This window comes from Triturus cristatus, chromosome 8 (genome assembly GCF_964204655.1).
Source record: "Triturus cristatus chromosome 8, aTriCri1.1, whole genome shotgun sequence".
Lineage (NCBI taxonomy): Eukaryota > Metazoa > Chordata > Amphibia > Caudata > Salamandridae > Triturus > Triturus cristatus.
The window spans coordinates 1,314,912,983-1,314,928,278 of NC_140591.1; the positions used below are offsets into that span (position 1 = coordinate 1,314,912,983).

General features: G+C 43.6%; 1 protein-coding gene across 13 annotated transcripts in view; it reads right to left on the minus strand.

Moving 5' to 3' along the window:
* Positions 1-15,296, minus strand: part of ROBO2 (roundabout guidance receptor 2) — a 746,476-nt gene that overhangs the window by 250,513 nt on the left and 480,667 nt on the right. For all 13 annotated transcript variants that reach the window (XM_085623038.1, XM_085623035.1, XM_085623037.1 and 10 more), the window contains exon 4: positions 7,555-7,675. In XM_085623038.1, coding sequence (XP_085479164.1) covers positions 7,555-7,675 — 121 coding nt within the window. The remainder of the gene's footprint in view (positions 1-7,554; positions 7,676-15,296) is intronic.

Here is a 15,296-nt window from a genome sequence, read left to right on the forward strand (position 1 = left end):
ACTGCAAACTGTACTTACTTTGTGGTGAAATTGCCACATCTGAAATTAGTATGGCATGATATTTCTTCTAAATTATATTTTATGTTAGATAATGTAATCTAACTTTAAATCTGTTTGCTTAAAGAGAGAAAGCAATGCCTAGGTCTGATTAGAATGGAGGCATGTATGTTAGTGAACCCTTTTATCAAAGCCTTAGGGGAAATTCTCAATACCACCTTGCCCCTTAACTAGATCCTTTAGCTTTATTTTCTTGGCAATGATAGTCCTGCTTGTGCCTGGATAGCCTGCCTCCACTTGATACCCTTATGGGTGACAGCAGTACACTGTAAATCCACCTTACTTTGCTTCTGACTAGCATCGTGGCCCCTACCTCAACGCTAACTCCTAACACGTTTCTCCTTTTAATAAAGACAAAAACAAGTAGGATTCTTGCTCGCAGGGAAAAACATCAATATTTTTCAATTCACAGCAAATATCACATCAATTATAGGTTCCTGTAAGAAACTGAGTTATTTGAAGTGAAGGATGTGAGTCCTTCACAAGTAATAAGTCTGCAAGTTTCTCTTTACTGGGAACTGGCTTCCTCATTGTAGCACTTGACTCTCTCAGGGTAGCAAAGCAGAGACGCCCAAAGCCGACACAGGTTAGGTGGTGTCGTTTAATAATCCCAGCTCGCTGGTACACAAGACTCTACGAATCATTGTCCAGTGAGTGTTTTTACTCATAAAAAGCAAAATTACTTTTATGACTCACACACCCTGCTAAATATCATACATTAATTTACGAATATATACAATGTGGTAGATGGAAATGTAATTGGTGGCACCCTCATAACACTTTACAGCCCTAGCATGTCCTGAATCCTATAACCACAATACTCCCCCATACCTGATGCAAAATCACAATACACGGGGGAGTCGTTAAAAATAAGACTGGCCAATTGGCTTTGTTACTGCATCACTAAAAGCAGCAACATATTCTAATTGACCACGGCAACACAACTGAAATCAATATGGACAGTATCATCATGCAATATATGTTGTAAACCACCATGGAATTCTATGGGGTTAATACTAATATTCAGTAGCTTTCCTTATATTGTAAACCTTCCATTGTTAACAATTACCATTGTCAATAAAGTACTGAACTGGATAACATGCTTCCCAGAGTCTTACTTTTCCTTTCACCAAGCTGCAACTGCTGCTCTAGGTCCCACCCATGTAGATCCCTACACTATCAAGTCCATTTGCAAAAGCTTTAAAATTAAGCAAAACCTCTCTTGGGGTCAGGGTTATAATGCCATAGGAGACTTAGAGCCAGTTTTGGAGGACATCTCTAGGAGGTTACTGCACTTCCTGCAGCCCCACAGAAACATTAAGGTACCTCTGCTGGTGCCCCTGCTCTTCTCGGGGCACCAGAGAAGCCAAAGATCTCTCTGAATTTAGGGTGCTATCCTGAGGATTCTGGCGTGCTCCTTTCCCTCGAGGAGTGAATAAATGATTTGCAACTTTTGTAGCAGGGATTACTTTTTGGTTCTATACCAACCAGCTTTGCATTGTGCATCTGATTTTTATTTGTGCTTTTGTGGTCCCACCTGAGGCACCCACAAGTTTTTGTGGGTCACTGGGCCTACAAGGAAACCCCAAGACTCCCAAGGCTACAGTTGGCGCCCTCGCACCCAGCGTTCTTCAGTTGGCCTGGTATCTGTCAGCATTAATTTCTGTTCCCACATATGCGGGAGTTTGAAATCTCTCTTCAGCTCCTACAGGAAGAAAGGAGCAGTGCAGCTGCCACTGCCTGCACTACCCGTAGACAGAGAGGAGACAGGCCTACAAGACCCTGAAACACTGGCACAGGGGAAAGGTGACACGCCCAGCCACATGTCTTCAGTCCTGGGAATGAGGTCCTCTGGAAATATTGTTAATGCCCCAGCCCCAAGGGAGAAGGGGGCAACCAGGGAATATTTAATGCTCTTGGGAGTTGGTCCCAAGAACTCCCCACCCCCCCAATTCCAGTTTACCTCAATCAGGATGTGCCTGGGGTTTGGCCCTTCCTGGAGGAGCGATTCAGAAATTAGGCAAAGCACCATGCGCTTTGTTCTCAGCCTGGTCCCTCTTAAAACCAGCCTACTTCTCTTATTTCTCCTGTCCCATATGGCCAATTCCCGTATGAAAGGTGTTGTTTCATTCTTGGTGGCAGGTTTAAGCCACAAGGAGCATTTTGTTTAGGCCATCTAGCCTCTAAAGGCTACTTTTTGAGAACTTGATTTGTGTTGTTCCCTGCTGCAGACCGATCTTCTGCCGATGCTCCAAGCGCTCTCTCTGGGAACCGTCAATGGCCCAAAGTAGCTAACTGGCAGAACACATTCCCTGCTCAACTCCCCAGGTCCAACAATCTCCTGGCTTCTTAAAGGCCATCTGTGTGTCTGTGGCATCTGAGGCCAGTCCACAGACATCCCAGAGGAACCAATCATGACCACCCCCAGCAGATCCATTCCCCCAACTATTCCCCAAGAGGCATTAGGGGGCCAGACCTTGCTGCCTATATATTTTGAAACACTTTATATACAGAAGGAAGTGTTTTAAACATGTTTGTCTGTGGAAAGTAGTTTTAAAATAGATCCACGATGGTAAAGATAATTGAAGTATGTAATTGGGACATATCAAAATCAGGGTGCTTTGAAGATACTGGAAGTGAAGCATAAACAAACATTTCTTATTACAACTAAAATCGTAACCCAGGATGATTTTCATTGTACCACAATAGAGAGTGTTGAATATAAGGTAGAAAAACGTCAAATAACCTAAACGTTGTTATTAATTTTTAAAGCTAAACAAGTGAAAATATGTGTTAGACCTGGCATTATTGGCGTGGTTTCTCCTGACTTTTTCTACCCCTGTATTTTTGCCACTGTGCTGGATTTCGTTTTTGCTGGTTTAGATGCTTTGGGCCCTTTGCCACTGCTGATCAGTGTCAAAGTGCAAGTGCTCCCTGGGTAAATGGTTAGTGTGATTGGTTATCCATGATTGGCATATGTGTCTTACCAATATGTCCCTAGTAAAGTGCACTAAGTGTGCAAGGGCTGGTAACTCAAATGCTACTACTAGTGGGCACTGATTGTGCCACCCACATAAGTAGCCCTGAAAAGATGTCTCAGGCCTGCCACTGCAGTGCCTGTGTGCAGTTGTTAACTGCCATGTCGACCTGGCCAGTGCACCCACTTGCCAGGCCACACCTAGGACACCCCTATGGTAGGCCTAAGGTACCCCCTGGGAAGGGTGCAGTGTATGTGAAAGGTAGGACATGTACTAGTGTGGGTACCATGTCCTAATAGTGAAATACTGCCAATTTCGTTTTTCACTATTGAAAGGCTATCTTGCCCATAGGACAGAATGGGGAATTCTGTGTAACATGGTTACCTGCATATCTTCCCATAGGAGTGAGATAGAAAATTGGAATCTGGTATCCCTGAACTCAGAATTTAATAACACATCTTTTAGGAAGGATGTTTTTTAAATTCTGTGTTTGAAAATAGCACTTTGGAACGTGGCTATTTTCTTGTTCAACCTTTCTCTGTGCCTCTGCCTGTTTGTGGATTGACTGTCTGGTTTGAGAGTGACAGGGGCAGGGGTGGCTCCAGGAGACTGGGTGAGTCAGCACTAGGCTGAATAGACCTATCTGCATTTGGAGTGGTGGGAGGAGTAGCACCTGGGCCTGAATAGGGCTGTGTCTGCTTTCCATAATGGTGGCTCCACTTCCTGCGGTGTGTCTGATGACCCTGGCTCACACTCACAAAGGAAGAAGTTGTGCACTGGCACAGTGCACCCAGAACTGATTTGGACTGGGTCCAGGACCCCTCACACATAGAGAACAAAGACTTTTGGGGTATAAAAGTAAGAGCTGAAACCCCTGAACTTTAGATCATCCTGGAATTCAAGAGGAACCTTAGCCAAGGAGAAGAGCTGGAGAAACTGAAGAGAAGGACTGCCCTTGCTGTGTGTTCTTGGGCTAACCTGCAGTTGCTATTCTGCCAAGGAAAGGAGAAGGACTTTGCTGAGCGCTTTGTCCCCTGCTTGAAGAGATCTCCAAGGGCCTGAGGAGAGCTGGCCTCCTGTTTTGGAGTCACAGGAACAAAAGGACTTCACCCCCAGCTCCCCCCTGAACTCTGCCGTGTGAGTTCTGACATGCCTAGAGTGCTTGACCCAGTTGTGGGACCTCAGGAGGTTGTTTGCTGTTTTGGGAGCTGGGAGAAGAAGCGTGAAAAGATCTGCAAAACCCGCCACATGGCTCTTCTTGTGGCACGTTACACCGGCGCACCTCGATGGCGTGAGAAGATTCCCGTGACATCGCCTGCCGCTGCAAAGACCGTCGCAGTGCCTGTCACCGCTGCAAGAATTGTCGCATCGAGGGGTTGCGGCTGAAGAGGACCGATGCTGCGCATCATCGCCGCATCGATCGCAGTCGCATTCTGAAGATCCCCGCATCGAGATGTTTTCCCAACGCATCACCTACAGACAGGAACCGGCAATATGACTCAACGTATCCCTCCCACTACAGACCGGGCTTGATGCAACCTGTCCGCTGATTGCAGCGGGGCTGTCGCATCGCCTCCCCAGGGTCTCAGGAGTGACACATCTCTTTGTTTTCCGACGGTGTAGCTGTTTGACTTGGGAACCTTTGTTGCATCGCACCGGATCGTCACAACGGATCAAAGCGCAATTTTGTCACCTCGCACCGAAGCGCCATCGTGTCGCATTATCACCAGAGCGCAGGAAGACAAGATGCATCACCTTCTCTGCGACCCCTTTGTTTGCTTTGCGTTACGCATCTCAGGTACTTTTGTGAACAGTCACATATCCATAGATTTCTATGGTACAAGTTCTTGTACTCTTTTTAAAGTCATATATTTAACTGTGTATGTTGGATTTTTGTCATTTTGGTCTTCTGTAGTTTAGATAAAGATACTTTATTTTTCTAAACTGGTGTGATGTCCATTTGTGGTGGTTTCACTGTGTTACTGTGAGTGTTGGTACAAATACTTTACACATTGCCTTTGGAATAAGCCTGTCTGCTCCTGCAAAGCCACCAAGGGGGTGAGCAGGGGTTATCTAAAGAGTGTATCCCCCTTACCCTGACTAGAAGCAAGGGTCCCTATTTGGTCAAACATACCTACCTCTGCCAGCTAAAGACCCCCAGTTCTAACAATATGTCATTTAGACATATGATGAATCTTCTGTTGACATCTTAATCATCTGACTGAAATATGTTAGAAGAAACTCGTTTGTCTATAGCGGTCGCCAGCACATAAAAAGTATGTCGATCAATAGTTTTTACTTTTCCTTACTGGATTCACTGATTACTGATGGATTATTAATTTAAAAATATTAGAAATGGTCTTTAATGATGCAGAGCTTTACGTGCTGGCTACTGATTCATATTTCAAATATCAAAGTTTCATTAACAGTCTTGAGCAAGGTTGCGGAAACCTTGATAACATGCGAGGGCCCTCTACAAAATGTCCTTCTCATTCACAGCAACATTTACTAATCTGAAATACTGAGTGTACGTCCATAAGATCACTGAGGCAGAAAGAGAATATAAAAGTACAGGTGGATGTGAGGAGTTGGAGATAAAGTAAAATGTTGTTTGAAGCCCTTATTTGTTACTTTGAAAGTAAATGAAAACATGATTGGTTTATGAGGTTGTAGAGTACTTTGCTGTAGTACATCAGCTCCGCTTCATTCTATTGGACATGTACACAATCAGTGCCAATAGAAGCATTTGGTGTTTTTGTAAGTAAAATCAAAGGGAAGACACTTTAGCTACATCTACATTACTTAAGTGCTTCATTAAAAACTTGACAGGAGCCGAAAATCTAGTAATTTGCCTAATTTCACTAAGGGGTAGAAACTGGCTTGCTTTTTTGCCATGCCACGTCAACTCAGTACAAAATAAGTTTAACATTAATGTTATCAATTTCCTAAAAAGGCATATGTCTTGCAGTTTTCGATTTCTGTATTAGTTTGTTCTCCAGTCAATTCATATTATAAACTATACATTCAGTTCAAGGCTGAAACATGGAGCACGTGGAATTCATCTAATAAGTCAATAATCAAGTGCAGGTGATAATAGGGCGTGACCTGCGTTTATAGTAGTTGCACAAGAGATGGCTATTTCAACATATACAGATGTAGTGTTTGTACATATTCTAAAAATAAAAAAAATATCCACTTTTGAATCAAAACATAAAATAAACACATAATAGTATATAGCCTACATTTTTATATGCAGATGCATGTTCTCACTTTTTTACCAGATAAAAAGAGCCTATTTACCTGGAAAGTGGGGTTTCCCACTGGATGGAACTGACACACTGTTAGCAACATGAAGTTATTTTTCATTTTTAAATAGGGTAGCATTTCAATTTCTAAGGGTAACAACACATATTTTATCATTGTAATGCAGAGCTATGGGATTTTTTTTTTGTCATGCAGCTATGCAGATATGCTTTCAACTGCAGTTATTTTGATACTTAATCTACTTGTATTCTTACCGCACAGTATGGCAACATGTCTATAAAATAGCACTACAGCTTGAAATCCGTTTCTTCTGTACTTGTATCCCTATTGATTTTCCCTTGTCTATCCATGACCTTTCATCTGGAGTCTACAGCAGCATCGCTAATGGTGGATGCAAGCGACACAACTGAACAGTCTCCCACAGTAAGGTTTCCTAATGTCGGCTATTATCCAGTTACCCACTTCATGGCTTCTGGCAGGAGTTCACTTAGCTAACCTCCCTCTATATTTATTCTCCCTTGGGGGCAAATGATCTTTATGACTTGTTGCTAGCTTGTTACTGTGCATCAAAGTTTGGGGACCTGTAGGGATGTTCAGTAATTGACTATATTCTAACTCGAGAGTATCAAGATTGGAAGTAAGATTCTTTCATCTGCACTAACTACCTGCCACATCTCTGCAATTTTGAAATAGCAGTTGAACACATTTTATTTTTTAAACATATTTGAGATGAATGCAAATGCTAACATGAAAGTGTTTTTCACCTTTCTTCTTGAATATTTCCTTTCTTGCTGGGAAATAATATTTTGCAGTCATATGTTTTTCTGGATGACAGTAGACACTTAACGTGCCACTTAGCTATACACTTCAAAAACTGTCAAAACGAAAATTTTAAAGAATGTTTAAATTCTAATTTTGTAATGAAGCACGTAGTACACGCTCTGTTTAAATAAAGTTACCATGGGCAATTACACTCATCTTTACAGCGCCCCTCTTATTTTTAAGCGTTAAGGCACAATTTTTTCTATCAATGTAACTGAGTAACAATTACATCATTAAACTGTTTTGTGAGAATATAAATTATTGAGCCCCAACTAAAAGTTCCCTAGAGCAAGAGCAAGTCAATCATTTAATTAATTGCTTGGTGTTTATGGAGTGACGCCAATAATCCTTGCAAAAATATGTCATTCACTAAGAACTAAGTACATAGCAACTAATCTTTCTTCAAAGGAAAATGTAAGGAAAGAAACAGTACCAAAAACTGTCAACTCCGCCGGATCGCTGTCTCTTTCTCCGACCATATTGGTTCCGACACAAGTATACATTCCAGCATCACTCTTTCTGGTATTGGAGATCATGAGTTTTCCGCTGCGTATCTGAAATATAAAAAAACATTTTTTTGTAAAACATTTGAACTTTTAGACGATAACAATGCTATTTTACTTTTGCACCACTGTGCAATAGGGTAGTTGTCAGCAGCTTTGATATACGTATTTAGGAATGTATGTACAATATTGAATATAATGTTAGAGGACCCAAAATAGAATATTTACCTTTTAAGCGAAAGGAGGGGCGTTTAATGGTACAGCCAACCTGGTAGATGGGTAACCTCATTGCTTTTACCAGTTTGACATTATTTTTATTAATAAAAAATTAAAATATTGTGCAGATTGGATCATCTTTCATTCAGTGTACATTATCATATATGTTGTTATAGTTGCATAGGAGGACACAATGGAGTCAACTTGATATCTCCTAATTTTAAAAAAAAGACATTCCAGGTTAATCTTTCATAGCTAATTAATGAAATTGAGACTGATAAATACTTAATTATGTTATGGCGCAGGCAGTGGTATAAGGTGTCCGCTGACACTTTTAAATCTACTTTCGTACCTCCCGATTTTCTCCCCTCTGACTCCACCAGTTCGGCTCTGTCTAAATACAATGATGCCTTGATCACGGCGGTCAATCTAATTGCCCCTTTAAGACGCTGTAATCGGCGCTCTGACCGCAGGCAGGAACCATGGTACTCTGACCTATTGCGTGCGGAGAAAAAGGCCTGCAGGAAGTTGGAGAAAGCCTGGAGAATCTCACGCAGTATGACCGATAAAGATCGCTATGGCTCAGCCATGAGACTCTATCAGAAAAACATCAGAGCTGCCCGTAAATCCCACATTGTCTTCCAACTGTCTGAGGCTGGCAACGACCCTAAACTACTATACCAGGTTCTTTGCACATTTACCAAGCCCGTCGCCTGTGACAGTCCTGAAATGCTGACCCAAAAACTGTGTGAGGATACCGCTGGTTTTTTTGCCAATAAAATCGATTCCATTTATCGTAACATCTCCCAAATAAGCCCACCTACTGAGGAGACGGTCCCCTCTTTTAGCCCCCAGCCCGGAACAGTCGGTGCTGCTTCCGCTACGCTGTCCTCTATTCCCGAGATTAGCTTGGACCAAGTCAACTCCCTGATCGGGACTATTAAATCAGGCAGCCCAGTGGATCCTGTTCCTGCCCGTGTCATGCACCTCATTGGGAGTGTCCTCAGTCCTTCCATTCAGACGGTGATCAATCGCTCTCTCTCTGAGGGACTGGTCCCCAGGGAGTGGAAGGAGGCCATGGTCAAGCCTATCAGGAAAAACACCTCCATCCCCTGGTCTGATATGACTAATCTGAGGCCTATCTCCCTCTTGCCGTTCATCAGCAAATTGATGGAGAAGCATGTGAATCACCATCTTTCCAGCTTTATTGAGCAGGCCGGCTGTCTGGACCACTCTCAGTCGGGGTTCAGGCCCAGGTATAGCACCGAGACGGCTCTCCTCTCCGTCACGGATGCTATACGCTTGTCCCTGGACAGAGGGATGTCAGTGGTGTTGGTGCTGCTGGACTTGTCCGCAGCTTTCGACACCATATCCCACGCAATCCTCCTTACCAGATTAAAGGAGATTGGTATTGATGGAGCCGCCTTGGCGTGGTTCACCAGCTTTCTCTCTGAGCGTACCCAGAAGGTGAATATGGGTTCCTTCAGCTCCCCCTCGGCCAGCATCACCAGAGGAGTCCCGCAGGGCTCCTGTCTCAACCCTACGTTGTTTAACGTATATGTCTCCTCTTTGGCTAACATTGTGAGGTCTTTCGGGTTCATGCCTATCTCCTACGCTGACGATACGCAGCTGCTGTTCACTTTTAAAGACTTTACCCCGGAGATAAGACAAGCTTTCTCCAACGGCATGACTGCGATCGCCAGCTGGATGGCCCAGAACTTTCTCCAGTGTAATGTGGGAAAGTCTGAGGTCATGCTATTCGGAGGGGCAAAAACCCTGTGGACCCCTGACTGGTGGCCCCCCAGTCTGGGTCAGGCCCCATCCCCTAAACAGGTGGTGAAAAATCTGGGGGTCCGTCTAGATCATGATCTCACCCTTGCTCATCATGCCAGCACCACGGCGGGTTCCTGCTTTCACATTATTAGCCTCCTTCGTAAGGTGTTCCCCCTTCTACCTGACCATACAAGAAAGACCTTGGTCCAGGCCCTCGTTTTGAGTCGCCTGGACTATTGCAATGGCCTATTCTTAGCAGCCAACGAAGGAGTGCTTAATAAACTTCAGGTGGTTCAAAACACTGCGGCCCGCCTGGTGACCAATGCCCCCCCTAGAACCCCATCCTTGCCCCTCCTTAAGGCCCTCCATTGGCTTCCCATCCGGAAACGGGTGGAATTCAAGATTTGCTGTGTGGTGCACAAGAGTCTTCACAACCTCGGTCCACATTACCTGGCCGAGAAATTTGTATACCACCGCCCCTCCCGCATTCTTAGGTCTAGCAATCAGCTATTACTTCAGGTTCCTAGACATAACAAGACCAGACAAGGAGGTCGCTCCCTCTCCATCATGGGCCCACGTCTGTGGAACAGTCTTCCTCTTTCCCTCAGAGATTGCCCTAGCCATCTAGCCTTCAGGAAACACCTTAAGACTACCCTGTTCTAGTTGGAGCGCTGCTCTACCTGTTCCTTCACAGCACCGCGCGGAGATACACCTTCGGGTGTGATGCCGGCGCGTTACAAGCCCATAAATAAATAAATAAATAAATAAATAAATGTATGTTCAGAAAGATGCAGAATAAATTATAAAATCCCTACAATTCCATTCTAAGTGCATGAACGTGGCTCTAATGGTGTGTCCAGTTACATGAAACCTGTTTCCAACGTGAAATTCCTACTACATCTAGTTGCCAATCCTGCCTTTGAAGAAGCTCAAAGAGTATCCTTGAATAATGTCTCAAAAAGTATCAACAGAAAACTGATGTGACTGGCAGGGAAACTCTGTCAAGGACCCGTAAGTTGACTGTCTTTGGATACTGTGAGAAATTGAGTTGTTGCTCTGGTCTGTCAGGTTCCTCAGTAGACGGACTTCTATTAGCAGCCTTGGAGTGATGGGAAAATCCACAAGCCCAGGTTTTTACTGTTCTTGTCTGCCAAAAGAAGGGGTGACCCCTTCTGGTAGCCATGATGCCACAGAGAAGGGAACGTTTAAGCACATAGTGCCATCCAGAGGGAGGAATGAAGATGAAAAACCCAAAAGGGAAAAATCTTTGCTGGCGATTGGAAACTCCCAGGAGACTGATGAGGACTGGTACTGGTGGTAGAAGACCAGGACTGCAGCAAGGCTCAGAAGGAGCAGACAAGGCTCAGAAGGGAAACAACAGCAGCAAGAATCACCAGCAGGAGCGAGGAAACACCAGCAGGAGCGAGGAGACACCAACAAAAGCGAAGAGACACCAGCAGAAGCAAAGAGATACCAGCAGGAGTAAAGATACACCAGCAGGAGCGAAGATACACCAGCAGGAGCGAGGAGTGTTGCAATGCAAGGAGAAAAACAGTTCTGCTTCTTATATGCCAAAAACACAGGAAGTGACAGAGGAAGAAGCGATACTGCCATGATGGATTGGGAAATCCTTACAGGAATATATGATAGAGCCTCCATGTTGGATTGGTTAAATAAAACCCTTCCCCAGGAATTCTGGGATGAAGAAACTACAGAGAAGAAGAATATGGTCCCTAAGGAGAGGAATGCATCCAGCCCACCCGAGGCAAAGAATGACCTTCTGCAGCCTCTTGCAGGGCTCCCCAAGCTGAAGGTAAATGTTACGATGTCCTGCTGGATAACACAGGATGCCAGAGAGGCAGTGGAGTGAGCCGAGGGTCGCAGCATGACCCGTTGCATGACAATGAGAAAGCAGCAACCACAATCCTTGTCAGGGTGAGGCACAAGCCAACCCTAAATTAACTTGTGTTCAACCTTCAGGTAGCTGGGCACATAGCAGTTGGGCTTAACTTAGAGGCAACGTGCAAAATATTTGTGCAACACTTCAAACCATAATAAAGTGAAAACACCACACAACAAACATTGGTAATGCATCAGTTTCGCCAATGTGATGAATAAAGTACTCTTGTTATCAATTATCGTCAGAGAGAAGGAAAGAGCTCCCTAACGAATAACACAGGAGTGGAGAGGATGTGGCGCAGTGGCCAGAGTTCCTGACTCGAGAGTCGGGGATCCCGGTTCAAGTCTCGGTAGCAGCAACATCCTGTGATTCTATGCAAATCACTTAATCTCCTGGGTGATAAATTGATATATGAATATGCTGCACGAGTAAAAAGTGAAAAGAGGTAAGACTGAATGAAAAAATAAAATTATTATATGAATAGTTCCACAAAGAGGATGTTAATGGTATTTCGGCACAGGGAAACTGGTAAGAAAAGCAGAGGAGGAACAACTATTGGTCGATGCAGGAAAATATGCTACAGCCAATAGAAATTGAGGAAAAGTAAGTAGCACACACAGAAACCAATGAGAAGCAAGGAAAGAGAGGAGGCAGGATCACAGTCCCTTTTAAGTTTATATTAAAAACAATAGATTTTGCAAGCGCTGTTCAAAGAAAACCTAAAAAGGATTCCACACCAAGTTATTAAAACAGAACTTTCTTTCATAAATAAAACAAGACCAAAACAACAAATAGCCAATTAGTACAACTGGAAACATTCAAGTTTTTAAGATTTTAGTGAAAATAGTGCCAAAACGTTCAAAGCATCAACTGTGGATATCTGGTTATCCCGGACCGGGAAGAAGTCCCTGATACAGGCCAATCGCAATGGAGCATGGGCTGGCTACAGGGATCCAGTTAGTCCCGTTGATTAAAGTATCATAAATCCTAGATTGTAGGGCATTGCGAGGGTCCGCGTCAAAGATGTGTTGCGTAACCGAAGCGATGCGTCGGTTCCAAGATGCTGCGATGAGAGGTCTTGCATCAAAGACCCAGTCATGGGGCTTACGATGAGAAGTCCGGCATCTAGGATGCAGCGTGCAATTGAAGCAATGCGTTAGTTCGAAGGAGCTGCGATGCAGAGTCCATTGTCAATGTCGAGGCTGCTGTCGAAAAGAGATGAAATGGCCTGCCCCAAAGATGCGCTGCAGTGGTGGTTCCGATGGGGCTACGAAGGTGATGCAGGTCTTTGCAACGGGATCCAATGCATGCAGCAGTGGCAATGCTTCTGTTCTGCTCTGGTTTACGCCATGCAAAGGCGATGCAGCAGTTCATTCTGGATCCACAGAAGCTGGCAGAGCACCTTAAGCCCACTTGCAAGAGTCAAGGACTGGGGTGGCACCAGTTGGCAGGACAGACTCGCATATGGCAGAGTCCAGGTATAGGTGCAAGCTTGCTGGAAGCCTATTGTGTACCTGGGGCTTCAGTCAAGAGGTCAGCCAACTAGCCCTTGGAGTCACTCTGGGTTCTGAGTTCAAGAGAATGCAGATCCAGTCCTCACCCAGTCAAGAGGGCAGTAGGCAGCAGGTCAGCACAGCAGGGCATCAGCCTTTCAGAGCAGAAGTCCAACAGAATAGCAGTCCTTTCTGGAGTGCAGCAGTCCATCTTTATGGCAGAGCATCCACAGGTCCAGAAGTGTACAGAAAAGTTGGTGTCTAAGGTCCAGTATCTATACTCAGTTGAGTCTTTGAAGTGGGGAGACATTTCTAGAAGCATACCTTTGAAGTTCACAGGTACCCTGCCTTCCTGGCCCTGGCTCCAAACTAAATACAGGGTTTTTGCAGCCCTTCATGTGGTGGCAGGACACAGTCTATTCAAGTGTAAGTAGGGTTGGGCCCAACTCCTCTCTCTCATCCTGCCAGTGATGGTATCCAGTGATACCTAAACTCCCAATTGTGTGTGGCTGTCTAGGAGGCATACACAAAGCCTGCCAACTACACCCAGTCATGCAACCCGGAGAGTGGCTGCAGGCACCAAATGGCAGGAAAATGCCAGCTTTCTAAAAGTCAAGAAACTGTGATAAACTCAGTATGTAATTATTCAATAAACATCTTTTGATGAGATCAAGTAATTTAATTCACTTAATCTGATTTTCATTTATAACTTTTTCATATTTTTATTCATTTTTCAAACACTTTACCATATCATTCAGACAACAATTCTGTGTCAGGCCCATTATTTACAAACCAAACTAAGTAAAGTTATCATTTACTGGAAATCAAGTATTGCAAAGGAAACGTAAATCAAATACGTTGTCTACTAGGGAAGAGTGAATGAATTTGGTGCTTGGGACACAGTTTACAAATATTGTAGCCTATTGTATCAGTGCGGTGCTCAAAAGAGAAGGGATGTTATTCTTACATCCCTAACCCAGAGGTAAACTACCTGAGAACAGATCTAATAGTACATGCACTGATATATAAACACAAATAAGAGTCATCCAATCTCCTTATGTTCTCAAATCTTTGTTACAAATAACAAACATATTTGATTTACTTGAGAAGTGGTCTCCTAGCACACGCAATGACATATAAACACAAATAAGCATCATCCAATCGTCCTTTTGTTCTGCAATCTTTTCTTTAATTGGATTCGGATTTCTCTGCCAGACAACAACTGTTTCGTCAATGGGTGTGTCACCCTACGACTTTCTCAGGGCTATACTCCACAGTCTCGCACTTACGCTAAGTTAGTGTGTGCGTCCACCTCGGGTTCGAGATAGAGGTCGTGGATACTCTGGCCTGTACAGTGGTGCAGGCCTTAAACAGTGCGATACGCCTCTATGCCTATGCCAAAGATTGTACAACACTGCCATTTCCTTTAAATTAAACAAATGTATATGACGACGACTTAACGTAAGAGCAAGACTTTCTTCTGTGTGAGTAGATCATGAACGGTTGGTGGCAACTTGTTATTTCTGTGAAAAATAATAGTTTAAGGTGTTGGCCAAGTGTATTTAATCCAATTTAAATTTTTCTATGGTGTTGCTCATATAAATACTTGTTGAGACGCGCTAATCCATTTAATTCTCATCAACATTTTTCTGCCTTACAAATCTAATCGTGATTGTTTGCTGATCTCCAAAATGCGTCCTTGAGTGCTTCTTTGCATGTGCTGTTTTTGCAGAAAATGCATGACTGCTTACAAATGAGCTTTGGTTACAATGTTGCAAGATCATGGACAGATAATAAGTGCACTGATCAAGAAAAAGAAACATTGTTCTGTGAAGGTCTATGATCCATTACTACTGAGACTCAAGTTTATTGCCTTATTCTCGAGGAAACAGTTGCATATAAGCACAAAGCTCACAATGTATGACAGGCGTGGAGGGCACTGCTGAAATTGGCCCCCACATACCTTAGCAACAATGTAGCTTTAATATTTATTGTTAATTTGTGGATTTCTATACATTGTAAACAGACTGCTATATATGAACAAAATTATAGCCACTCAGTCATACAGTCGCAGGGTCATGTAGGCAGGTGAGAACAGAGCATGCAAGTAGCTCTTGAGGATGCATTTTGGTGAGCAACAAACAATCGCGATTAGCTTTTTAAGGCAGAAAACTGTCGAGAATTAAATAGATTAATGTGAGTCTCAACAAGTACTTATACGAGCAACACCATAGAAAAAGAATAATTGGATTAAATACACTTGGACAGCACCTTATACGACTATCTTTCA